Source organism: Tribolium castaneum, chromosome 7, assembly GCF_031307605.1.
Source record: "Tribolium castaneum strain GA2 chromosome 7, icTriCast1.1, whole genome shotgun sequence".
In the NCBI taxonomy this organism is placed as follows: Eukaryota; Metazoa; Arthropoda; class Insecta; order Coleoptera; family Tenebrionidae; genus Tribolium; species Tribolium castaneum.
In genome coordinates, this window is record NC_087400.1 from 3,655,060 (window position 1) to 3,668,173 (window position 13,114).

Below are 13,114 nucleotides of genomic sequence, written 5' to 3' on the forward strand. Positions count from 1 at the left end.
ACAATTCCATCATTCGTGCCCTGAAGTAATTAATTTTTTTTTTTTGAACGATGAATCGAAAGGTTTTTTCTTGAAGCGGTAAACATGAGATTACGCGCTCTTAGAAACTTGATTGAAACTAGCGAAATATTGACGCTTCTTTAAAAAAATCCCAAACGAGCTTAACTCATCTCCGGAATGAAATTAGGGATGCTTTCATTGTAAACGTCTTAAACTGAGTCTTTAGTGAAAAACCGTGTAAATATTTAATTCATTTCTCGTTCGTTGTTCGTTTTTTTTTTGCTGAAAGCTCCAGGGACAAGCTTCATTTACTGATAAGCTTCCTCGTCGAGTGAGTTTAAAAGAAATCGGTTTTCATTTTCTGTTTAGCTTCGATCTTATCTCCTTCATCCAGAAAATTTATACAGAGCACGTGCGTGATTTTTTAGTTTTCTGTCTATTTTGTTTCCTTTCTGATGTCTCCAGTCTTCGACTATTTTTTTATTCTTTCACTTTTTGTGTTTCCTGTTTTTTTACTTTCTATTCTCTTATTTCTGTCTTCTGTTTTTAGTTCTAATTGTCTTCTTTTGTTTTTTTTATTTTTTTTAATTGCTTTATTTTACTTGTTTTTTGTTTTCTTTGGTCTTCAGTTTTTCTGTTTCTGTTTCCTGCATTCCCTGCTCTAACTTCTCTTTTGTTTTTTGCTCTCAATGGGTTTTCTTCAGTCATCTGCGTTATTTCTGAATTTCTGTTTTCCTACTATTTTTGCTTTCTATATTCTTATTTTTGTCTTCTGTTTTTACTTCTGATTGTCTTCTTCTGTCTTTTTTTTTATTTTTTCTATTTCTCTATTTTCACCTGTTTTTTGTTTTCTTTGGTCTTCAGTTTTTCTGCTTCTATTTTCTGCATTCTGTGTTCTAACTTCTCTTTTGTTTTTTGTTCTCAATGGGTTTTCTTCAGTCATCTGTGTTATTTCTGAATTTTTTTTCTAATATTATTTTCATTTGTTTTATGTTTCATTTCTAGCTCTTTTTGTTTTCTTGCTTTCCGTCTTATATTTTATGATTTCTACTTTTGTCTTTCTTCTTCTGACTCCTTATTTTCTAGTCATTTCCAAATTTCTTTTTTTTATTTCTTTATCTGTCATGTTTTTTTAATTTTGCTTTCTACATTCTACCTATCTTCTGTGTGCTTCCTTCCTTTGTCTTCGTTCTACTAAATGTCTGTTTTATGCTTTCTGTCTTTTAGTTCTTTTGTTTTTTCTGTTCATTTATTGTTTTCATTTATTGTATTTGTTATTTTTGGTCTTCAGTTTTTCTATTTCTCTTTTCTACCTTTTTTCTGCATTCTTTGTTGTAACTTCTCTTACGTTTTTTGTTCTCAATGGGTTTTCTTCAGTCATATGCGTTATTTCTGAATTTCTTTTTTCCTATTATTTTTTTCATTTGTTTTTTGTTTCATTTCTAGCTCTTTTTGTTTTCTTGCTTTCCGTCTTATATTTTATGATTTCTTCTTCTGCCTTTCTTCTTCTGACTCCTTATCATCTAGTCATTTCCAAATTTCTTTTTTTTTTATTTCTTTATCTGTCATGTTTTTTTAATTTTGCTTTCTACATTCTACCTATCTTCTCTGTGCTTCCTTCCTTTGTCTTCGTTCTACTAAATGTCTGTTTTATGCTTTCTGTCTTTTAGTTCTTTTGTTTTTTCTGTTCATTTATTGTTTTCATTTATTGTATTTGTTATTTTTGGTTTTCAGTTTTTCTATTTCTCTTTTCTACCTTTTTTCTGCATTCTTTGTTGTAACTTCTCTTACGTTTTTTGTTTTCAATGGGTTTTCTTCAGTCATATGCGTTATTTCTGAATTTCTTTTTTCCTATTATTTTTTTCATTTGTTTTATGTTTTATTTCTAGCTCTTTTTGTTTTCTTGCTTTCCGTCTTATATTTTATGATTTCTTCTTCTGCCTTTCTTCTTCTGACTTCTTATCATCTAGTCATTTCCAAATTTCTTTTTTTTATTTCTTTATCTGTCATGTTTTTTTAATTTTGCTTTCTACATTCTACCTATCTTCTCTGTGCTTCCTTCCTTTGTCTTCGTTCTACTAAATGTCTGTTTTATGCTTTCTGTCTTTTAGTTCTTTTGTTTTTTCTGTTCATTTATTGTTTTCATTTATTGTATTTGTTATTTTTGGTCTTCAGTTTTTCTATTTCTCTTTTCTATCTTTTTTCTGCATTCTTTGTTGTAACTTCTCTTACGTTTTTTGTTCTCAATGGGTTTTCTTCAGTCGTATGCGTTATTTCTGAATTTCTTTTTTCCTATTATTTTTTTCATTTGTTTTTTGTTTCATTTCTAGCTCTTTTTGTTTTCTTGCTTCCTGTCTTATATTTTATGATTTCTTCTTCTGTCTTTCTTCTTCTGACTCCTTATCATCTAGTCATTTCCAAATTTCTTTTTTTTATTTCTTTATCTGTCATGTTTTTTTAATTTTGCTTTCTACATTCTACCTATCTTCTGTGTGCTTCCTTCCTTTGTCTTCGTTCTACTAAATGTCTGTTTTATGCTTTCTGTCTTTTAGTTCTTTTGTTTTTTCTGTTCATTTATTGTTTTCATTTATCGTATTTGTTATTTTTGGTCTTCAGTTTTTCTATTTCTTTTTTCTACCTTTTTTCTGCATTCTTTGTTGTAACTTTTCTTACGTTTTTTGTTCTCAATGGGTTTTCTTCAGTCATTTGCGTTATTTCTGAATTTCTTTTTTCCTATTATTTTTTTCATTTGTTTTATGTTTCATTTCTAGCTCTTTTTGTTTTCTTGCTTTCCGTCTAATATCTTATGATTTCTTCTTCTGCCTTTCTTCTTCTGACTCCTTATTTTCTAGTCATTTCCAAATTTCTTTTTTTTATTTCTTTATCTGTCATGTTTTTTTAATTTTGCTTTCTTCATTCTACCTATCTTCTCTGTGCTTCTTGCCTTTGTCTTCGTTCTACTAAATGTCTGTTTGATGCTTTCTGTCTTTTAGTTCTTTTGTTTTTTCTGTTCAATTATTGTTTTCATTTATTGTATTTGTTATTTTTGGTTTTCAGTTTTTCTATTTCTTTTTTCTACCTTTCTTTTGCATTCTTTGTTGTAACCTCTTTTACGTTTTTTGTTCTCAATGGGTTTTCTTCAGTCATATGCGTTATTTCTGAATTTCTTTTTTCCTATTATTTTTTTCATTTGTTTTTTGTTTCATTTCTAGCTCTTTTTGTTTTCTTGCTTTCCGTCTTATATTTTATGATTTCTTCTTCTGCCTTTCTTCTTCTGACTCCTTATTTTCTAGTCATTTCCAAATTTCTTTTTTTTATTTCTTTATCTGTCATGTTTTTTTAATTTTGCTTTCTACATTCTACCTATCTTCTGTGTGCTTCCTTCCTTTGTCTTCGTTCTACAAAATTTCTGTCTTATGCTTTCTGTTTTTTAGTACTTTTGTTTTTTTCTGTTCATTTACTGTTTTCATTTATTGTATTTGTTTTCTTTGATTTTGAGTTTTTCTGTTTCTGTTATTTCTGCGTTATTTCTGAATTTTTTTCCTAATATTTTTTTCATTTGTTTTTTGTTTTATTTCTATCTTCTTTTGTTTTCTTGCTTTCCGTCTTATATTTTATGACTTCTTCTTCTGACTTCTTATTTAGTCATTATAAATTTTTTTCTTTTTATTTCTTTTTCTATCATGTTTTTTTAATTTTGCTTTCTACATTCTACCTATCTTCTGTTTGCTTCCTTCCTTTGTCTTCGTTCTACTGACTTTCTGTTTTATGCGTCCTGTCTTTTAATACTTTTGTTTTTTTCTGTTCATTTACTGTTTTAATTTTTTCTAGTTTCTTTCTGTCATCATTTTTCTATTTTTTCTACTTTCTTCGACCTTCTTTATTTTTACAATAACTTAAGTTTAAAAGAAATCGGATTTTATTTTCCAGTTATCTTCAATATTGTCCTTTCCACCTATAATTTATACCCAGCACGTGACTGTAGATATTTTGCTCATTTTTTTCATAAACAAGCAGGCGCTTGTTGTGTAATTAGCGGAAATAGGGCGACCCTTATCGTCGCTAAAAGCGCGCCATTGTGTTGCAAAGCTCGCTACTGCAATTAGTACTCGGTAATCTCCTTACTAGTCTTTTGGTTCAATATTTACGCTTGCCTCTTGACCTTAAAGCGCTAGGTTTGCACAGTCAACAGACGTTGATTGATTTGATTTTGCCTATGCACCACACTGAAACCCTATTTTTTCTTTTTCACAGTGTGAGAGAGAGAAGACACAAATTGTGGTAAATCCTCCAGGATTGAGACGTCGTCATGTCATGGACAATATTAATGTTAGCTGTGCGCTCGATAACTGCCAGAATCAAGCTCGTTAATCTCACAGTTATTTGTGGGAAAATTGCCGAATTGTTGCAACGCTACGTTTATTAATTTTATAGTTGGTTAATAAATTATTGAAACTGTATTGATTAGTACAAAAAAAAACTGAAAAAAAACAGGAGACAAAAGACAAAAATCAGACATGAAAATAGTGAAAACAGAAATAGAGGTCAAACAAAAGACATAGGAAAGAAAAAAATAGAATAATAACAAAAAAAAAAGAATAAATTAGACGTTTAGAAAAAAAGAAATAACTAACTACTATAGAAATATAAAATAAAAGAAAAAAACAAAAAAAAAACAAAAAACAATACACAGAAGACTAAACAAGAAGACAGGAAAGGCAGGAAATCAGAAGACAGAAGACTAAAAATGAAGACATAACAGAAGACAGAAAAAATAATAGAAAAACAAAAAATTTGAAATGATCCAGAAATCAGAAGAAAGCGAAAAAAAAAAGAACAAAATAAGACAAAATATAGAATATGCTCGTACGAAACAAGAGACAGATTACAGAATCAGAAAAAGAAAAAAACACGAACTAAACAGAAATCAGAAATTAAAAGAAAAAGAATAAAGACTAAAAATCAGTGTAGCAGAAATTTGACAGAGACAGAAGATAAAAAACAGAAGAAATAAAAAAAAAATTCTGAATACTAAACAATAAAAAAAGAAATTTTGAAAACAAATAGAAATCAAAATACGCCAGAAGAAAGGAGACAAAAGTCAATGAAGTGGAAAACGACTAAAAATTTATTTTTTTTAAGCAAAAAAGTAAATTATTGTGCAAAATTTCTTAGCAAGTAAGCCAATAAATCACAGAATTATGTCAAAATAACATTATTTTTGAGAGTTCTCAATATTTAAACACGGTTTTAAACCAAAAATCAAGTTTTCCTTTCTGCTTTCATTAAATTAGAACAAAAAATCATCAAATTTGGTCGAAAATGACCAAAAATTTACTTTTTGTAAGCATTTAATCGACAAAAACATAATTATTGTCCATTTTTTTTGAAATGTAAAGCAATAAATTACAGAATTATCTCAAAAATGACATTATTTTTGTAATATTTGAGACTTTAAACACGTTTTTAGATCAAAAATTAAGTTTTTTTTCTTGTTTTTATTAAAATAGAACAAAAAATTACCAAATTTGGTCAAAAATAACAAAAAACTTACTTTTTTTAAGCATTTAATCAGCAAAAATTTAATTATTGCCTAATTTTTTTTGTAATGTAAAGCAATAAATTACAGAATTATGTTAACAATGACATTATTTTTGCAAGTTTTGAGACTTTTAACACGTTTTTGGACAAAAAATTAAGTTTTTCTTCTTGTTTTCATTAAACTAGAACGAAAAAATTGTTAAATTTGGTCGAAAATGACTAAAAATTTACCTTTTCTATGCATTTTTTAAGCAAAAACCTAATTATTGCGTAATTTTTTTAAAAATGTAAGGCAATAAATTACAGAATTATGTTAACAATGACATTATTTTTGCAAGTTTTGAGACTTTTAACACGTTTTTGGACAAAAAATTAAGTTTTTCTTCTTGCTTTCATTAAACTAGAACGAAAAAATTCTTAAATTTGGTCGAAAATGACTAAAAATTTACCTTTTCTAAGCATTTTTTAAGCAAAAACCTAATTATTGCGTATTTTTTTTTAAAATGTAAGGCAATAAATTACAGAATCATGTAAAAAATGACAACATTTATGCGAGTTTTGAGACTTTTAACACGTTTTTGGACAAAAAATTAAGTTTTTCTTCTTGTTTTAATTACACTAGAACAAAAAAAACACCAGATTTGGTCGAAAATGACCAAAAATTTACCATTATTACCTAATTTTTTTTAATGTAATGTAATAAATTACAGAATTATGTCAAAAATGACATTATTTTTGCAAGTTTTGAGACTTTTAACACGTTTTTAGACAAAAATTAAGTTTTTCTTCTTGTTTTTATTAAACTATTCACCAAAAACATAACTGTTGCGGGCGGAAAATTTCTTAAAAAGTGAAAACCTATTATTATTATTATTATTATTATTATTTATATTATTTATCACTATATGTTAACCTAATGATTTGGAAGAAGTAGGAAGAAGAAAGCAAAAGAAAAAAGAAACAAAAGTTAGAAAAGAACATAAAACAAAAATAAAATAAAATTTTAATAATCCATAAGTTTATACTTGAAGTATTATGTTCGTATTTTATTAGTTTATCTATGACTGACTGTCTTAACATCAATAAACCAATTTTTAAAATCACGACACTAAAAACAAAAAACTGTATGAAAAAAGTAGGAAGGTCGCAGAAAACAGACCACATGTCAAAAAACAAACAGAAAAAGAAAAAATAAACACGATATCAAAGAAAAAAGAAAACGAAAAAAAAAATAAGAAAAGAATTGTTGCCAGGAGCCACAAAACTTGTACCTCACTTGCTTATGGTGCATTTTTTGACTGACTTGATATTTTTTTCGACAAAATAATTCATTAGTACGTATTGACATGAACGTAAAGGGAATTAAGCGATTGTTTATCCGGAATTAGTTTGATGAAATGTAATGCCAACAAACAAACAGCCTCAGAATCGATAAAATTCGCTGAAAAATGCGTTCAAAATCGGTGCAATTTCTTGCAAGATGCAATGAATGGTCGCAGGAGCGTCCAGGATTCAACTCAGTAGCCTCGACAGGATCGCGCAATCCTCCCGCCTTCATTCCTCCGTTTCCTGCAGCAGGCAGCAGCAGCAGCAGCAACTTCTGTTTCTCTTTCGAGCAGTTTGAATCGAATCGTCGTCGTTCGAGCATCGGTTGTTGTGTTCTTGTCGTTACTTTCACGCGAAGTGGTGCAGTTATGTGATGGGGTGCTTTCTGACAGTGGGGGTGCTCTTCTCAACCCTTTGTCTATTTGCTGCAGGTGAGGGAAATGCGTCGTGAGTGTTATGTGGGGTGGAAATTGATTAGGGGACATGAGGAGAAAAAAGTGCGGATGTAAACGATTGCGACAAGTCTCGAGGGAGGAATAGAGGGCCCACAATTGAATTGAGAGAGTTCGAGAGCGGCTTAACAAGGAGCTAAAGTGGTTGAGGAAAAAAATTACGATTGGAGTTTTGGGCAAAATTGTAGCTTAGTCAAAAGTTGGAATATTACATTTGAATGATGAATTCAAGCTTGTCTAAACTTAAAAAAAAATGGACACGTTTTGAAAAATTTCACAAAAATACAAGCAAAGGAAAATATTCGTAGCTAGTACTTTGCTACTTTTATGAAAAAATCAAAATTTTTGATTTTTGGGACCATTTTTTGGACCAATTTTTAAAAACCAAAAATTGTGTCAAAATCGGGAGCGAAAATTAGTTGGGTTTTTTTCTTAAATTTTTTTGACCGTTTTGGAAAAAATTTTGAAGATTTTGGAAAAACTTAAACGTGCCATTAGAATATTTTTTGGCCGCCACTTAGGAATAAGTATGTTGATTTTTTGGATACTTTCTAACTTGTGAGATAAGAATTATATGAATTTTACTTCTTTCAAAAATTATGAACAAAAAAATACAAAAATCGTACCCATTTGGATCAAAATGAGAATTTTTCAAAAATTACTTTAAAATGAGCTTGAATACTTAAAATTTAAATAAAATAAGACATTTTTAGATTCATTTACCACTGTTCAGCTTAAAACAATTATTTATTTTGAAATGCAAATGTAGCTTTTGTCTACATACAAAAAATATAGGTTTACAAAAAGAAAAATTCGTACACAAATTTGAAATTACAAAATTTGCTTGTGAAATAATGTTGTTTGTTATAATTTTCTTACTGTATGGAAAAAAATGAGAATTTTTCGTTCCGTGTGGAAAAAACCAAAAAGGGCCAAAAAATAGATTTTAGGATTTGGTAATTTTTTAAATACGACTATTTGGTAAAAGAATTGTCTTAAACTCTTTTGCAAAAATTATGTGTATAAAATTTTTGAGAGTCAAAATTGTCACGTTTTAATCGAAATTTTGAAAATTACAAATAGAATCAAAGCCCCGTTTACATATTGAAAATCTTGATAAAGAATTAAGTAAAAAAGAAAGTGTTTATTTAAATTCGGAACAAATAAAAATATTTCACTTCATGTAGAAAAAACTCAAAATTGGCCAAAAATATATATATTTTTTGGATTATTTTAAAGATTTGTTAATTTTTTAAATAGTTATAGCTTCTTAGCCTATTTGAAATAAAAATCTTATAAATTCCCGCCTGTCAAAAGCTTTTGTCAAAAATTATGTACTTATTTCGAAAAATATTAAATTTTTGAGAGTTAAAATTATGAAAATTTTGAAAACTACATATGGGACCAAAATTTTGTTTGTAAATTTTTAATCCTGGTTACAAATGGACTAAAAAGAGATATGTTTAATAAAAAAATTTTTACTATTTTGAGAACAAATAAGGATATTTTACTTTATATAGGAAAATTCTAAAAAGGACCCAAAATATTGTTTTTTTGTTACTTAAAGATTTGTTATTTTTTTACTATTTAATAATCGTTCAAATTCAAGCTTGTTCAAACGATTTTTAAAAAATTATGGAAACATATTTTGAGTTTTGGAAAATTCTTAAATGTTTAAAGTTTTGGCAAAAATCTCAAAAACTACAAATACGATCGAACCGCAGTTTGAAAATTTAAAATCTTGTGTTTATGATTTTTTTATGATTTTTTTACGTAATTTTTGTTGGATTTGAAAAAAATTAAAAAAATGGAAAATTTTCAAAATAACTCAAAAATCATTAAGAAATTCGGATTAGTTTGGCCACGGTTCGATTGCTGGGGTCGCCTAATGTGAGAATGTTCTTAATTACAATCAAGTTAGTTTTAATTACCACAATTATGGGGACATTTCCAGTGTGAGAAATTTAACAAAATTCGAGGCCAAAATCCGGAAATTCTGTAACGTTTCTAATAAATTTTGTAGGTGATTTTGTCAACAAACCGATGTTGAAACAAACGCATTCGGAATAATTTATAAAAGTTTGGTCATGTTGGTCGGCCCGTTCCTAACTGTTTGTTTGCCTAGTTATAAATAATAATTACGGTTTTAATCGAGAGGTGTGTTCAAGGCTGTCCCTTTTATGGCTCCGGAGTTTTTTCCGGGTCGGGACAGCCGAGCGCACCATTTAGGGAAATTCAGTGTTATTCACCCAAAAATTGTGCGTGGGTGTCTAATCCCAACACTTTTCACTCCAAGGTGTGGAGAATTTGTACGAAGAAACGTTGCGGAACGACGATCAAGGACATTGACGACCCCCAGATCGACCGGATCTGACACCAAGATGATTCGAAAGCGAAATTCCAGTTCAAGGAAAAATTCACCTTGAAGCGCATTTTTTCACCAAATTGGACGCTAACGCGCTGTGAAATTGTGGAAATCGAGACGATTTTGTGAAATTTTGGTAAAAAATGACGTGAAATTAACGACTAAACGCGAGCGGAGGAGCTAATTTAACTTGTTAATCTCATTTCGGCAAAAAACTACGTTTAGATTTTCATTAAAAGCGTTACAGAATTTCCGGAAATTGTGGTTTTGACCTCCAGTTGTTAAATTTCTCACAAACTGGAAATGTCCCCATAATTGCTGTAATTAAAATTAAATTTTAAAACTATTTCACATTAAGTGACACTAGGAATTAAACCGCGGCTAAGTAAATCCAAATTTTTTAATTTTTTTTGAATTATTTCAAACAAAGCAAATTTTTTTAAACCCGCGTTTTAATATTATATTTAGCGATAGTTTATAGAAAATATATAGAAATGCTAAAAAAATTTAATACACCTAAAATTTGTTTTAGCCCAATCTCTAGTTTTCGAGGTTTTGATCAAAAGCTAAAATTTTCCTAAAACTCAAAAAGTGTGCATAATTTTTGAAAAATTGTTAAATTTGTACGATTATTACGTCAAATAGTCTTAGAAGTCACAAACTATTCAAAAAAAAATTAGCAAATCTTAAAATGATAACCAAAAAATCAATATTTTGGGTTCTTTTTGGAATTTTTTACATGAAAAAATAAAGCAAAATATCCTTATTTTTTTCCAAAATGGTAGTCATATTTAATAGATTTTTTCTTTTTACTTAAACTTTAACCAAAATTTCAGATATTTGGCCTAAAGGTAACGACTTCACCTTTCAGAAAGATAAAATTTTTCATATTTCAAAATATGTGCATATTTTTTTAAAACTGCGTTTTAATATTATATTTAGTGATAGTTTTGGTATTTTTTTTGGATTTTTTCGACATAATGCAAAATATTTTACTTTTTTTTTCAAAATGCTAAACAAAATTTAATACTCCAAAAATTTTAAGTATGCAAACAGTGTTTTAACCCGATCACTAGTTTTCGAGGCTTTGGTCAAAAGCTAAGATTTTCCTAAAACTCACCAAGTGTGCAAAATTTTTGAAAAATATTTAAATTTGTACGATTATTTTACGTCAAATAGTCTTAGAAGTTAAAAATTATTCAAAAAATTAGCAAATCCCAAAATAATGGCCAAAAAATCAATATTTTGGGTCCTTTTTGGATTTTTCTACATGAATAATAAAGCAAAATATTCTTATTTTTTTCCAAAATGGTAGTCATTTTTAATAGATTTTTTTTTTACTTTAAGTTTTAACCAAAATTTCAGATATTCGACCTAAACGTTACGATTTCAACTTTCAGAAATATAAAATTTTTCAAATCACAAAATATGTGCATTTTTTTAAAACTTGCGTTTTAATATTATATTCAGTGTTAGTTTTGGTAGTTTTTTTAGATTTTTTCGACATAATGCAAAATATTTTACTTTTTTTTTCAAAATGCTAAACAAAATTTATTACTCCAAAAATTTTAAGTATGCAAACAGGGTTTTAACCCGATCACTAGTTTTCGAGGTTTTGGTCAAAAGCTAAGATTTTCCTAAAACTCAAAAAGTGTGCAAAATTTTGGAAAAATATTTGAATTTGTACGATTATTTTACGTCAAATAGTCTTAGAAGTTACAAATTATTTAAAAAATTAGCAAATCCTAAAATGATGGCCAAAAAATCAATATTTTGGGTCCTTTTTGGATTCTTCTACATGAATAAATAAAGCAAAATATCTTTATTTTTTTCCAAAATGGTCATTTTTTGATAAACTTTTTTCTTTTTACTTCAGTTTTAACCAAAATTTCAGATATTCGACCTAAACGTGACGATTTTAACTTTCAGAAAGATAAAATTTTTCAAATCCCAAAATATGTGCATATTTTTTGAAAATTGTCAAGCAAAAAAAATTAGAACGAAATAAAGTGAAAAAAAATGTTTAGGCTTATTTTAACAAAAAAATAGCGAGAAAAAAATAAATTTTTATTAAAAACGTTATTAAAAATTATTATTATTAAAATATATTATTAATATTAAATATTATATTAAAACGAATTTCCGGAAATTGGGTATTTTTAACTCCAGTTTGTTAACCTCGAATTACTTATCGATTTACTTTAAGTACAAGCAACTTATGGTCATACTTTTTTTAGTAAAATTGATAATTGAGCGATTCTCCGAAACACAAGACAAAATAAATGGAAAAAATCTCAAAAAACTACAAGAAAAAAATTACTTAAGAACTTAGTTTTTGAAAATTGAGAAGTTGTGTTTTTGGACTTCAAACGAGTAAAATTTTTCCAAAACTGTTTGAATTTTAATCAAGTTAATTCTCAAAATAGGAGGAAATAAGTTGAAACAAAAACTTTGGGAAAAGAATTAAATTATTATTTCACTTATGACTTGATAAAAAATGTCCTGTTCGAGTTCCACTTGCCCATTGGCCAAAATCAGTGTCAAAACATTTTGCGGCCGTTTATTTCCGTCTTGGCAGTTAATAACAGAGGAAACGTTCGTTCCACTCAGGCAAAAAGGCACTTATGCACGCTCCATTTCGTTTGTTTTTGTTCATGGCATATCGATCGTACTTTCTATCGTACCAGCACCCATATTGGTATCTGTAGAAATCCAATTGGAAAAAACCGGAGAAACGGACTTTTCGTTAATTATTTCTTGTTGTTGAGTCAATTGTTGCTGTGAAGGTCGAAGGAGTGAAAGTGGTTGGGAGTTGGTGTAATATACCAACAAAGAGATATGTGTCAAGACTTGCGATAATTTTTGAGGAGTCTTTCAGGAATTTATACGATTTTTTCTGTAATTAGTGTTGTGTGTGTGGTTTGAGAGGCGCGGAAAAATGCTGTTGTCTCGATTGAAAGAGAAAGTCTTTTAACCTTTCCAAGTTCCAAGGCGAATGCGACCGGAGTTAATCATAGTGTTTGAGATCACGGTTTATGTTTTGTTCTATTATTATAAATAACTGTTTCAGTTTTTACGGAATTTGTGCGTTGTTATGTAATGACGAAAGGTGAAAGTCAACCAAAAAACCAACAGACAATGATGTGAGCTTTAAGCCATCACACTGAATTGCCTGCAATTAGATTAAATGACTCGAGGAAAAAATTAAACACACACATTCATTTTTTCAAGAAAATTAATTCAAATCGTTTAATAAAAATTTTAATTAAATATTTTCAACAGCGGAAGTGTTCAGAAACCCTCCAAGATTCTCTATTAACCTGGAAATTGATCCTTACAGGGGGTAAAGCTTGCAGCTTTTGATCTCTTATTTTTTGCGGCCAAAATACCCATAATTTTTTCCAAGATGAGCAAGCAGGTGTTTGCTTTT

At 28.5% G+C, this 13,114-nt stretch overlaps 1 protein-coding gene across 1 annotated transcript in view; it reads left to right on the top strand.

Moving 5' to 3' along the window:
* The first annotated feature begins 7,092 nt into the window (after positions 1-7,092).
* The window catches only part of LOC657242 (mucin-2), a 30,693-nt gene continuing 24,671 nt past the window's right edge, over positions 7,093-13,114 (top strand). Inside the window, exon 1 of the mRNA XM_008200538.3 lies at positions 7,093-7,298. Within this exon, the coding sequence (XP_008198760.1) occupies positions 7,241-7,298 (58 nt within the window). The 5' untranslated portion in view covers positions 7,093-7,240. The remainder of the gene's footprint in view (positions 7,299-13,114) is intronic.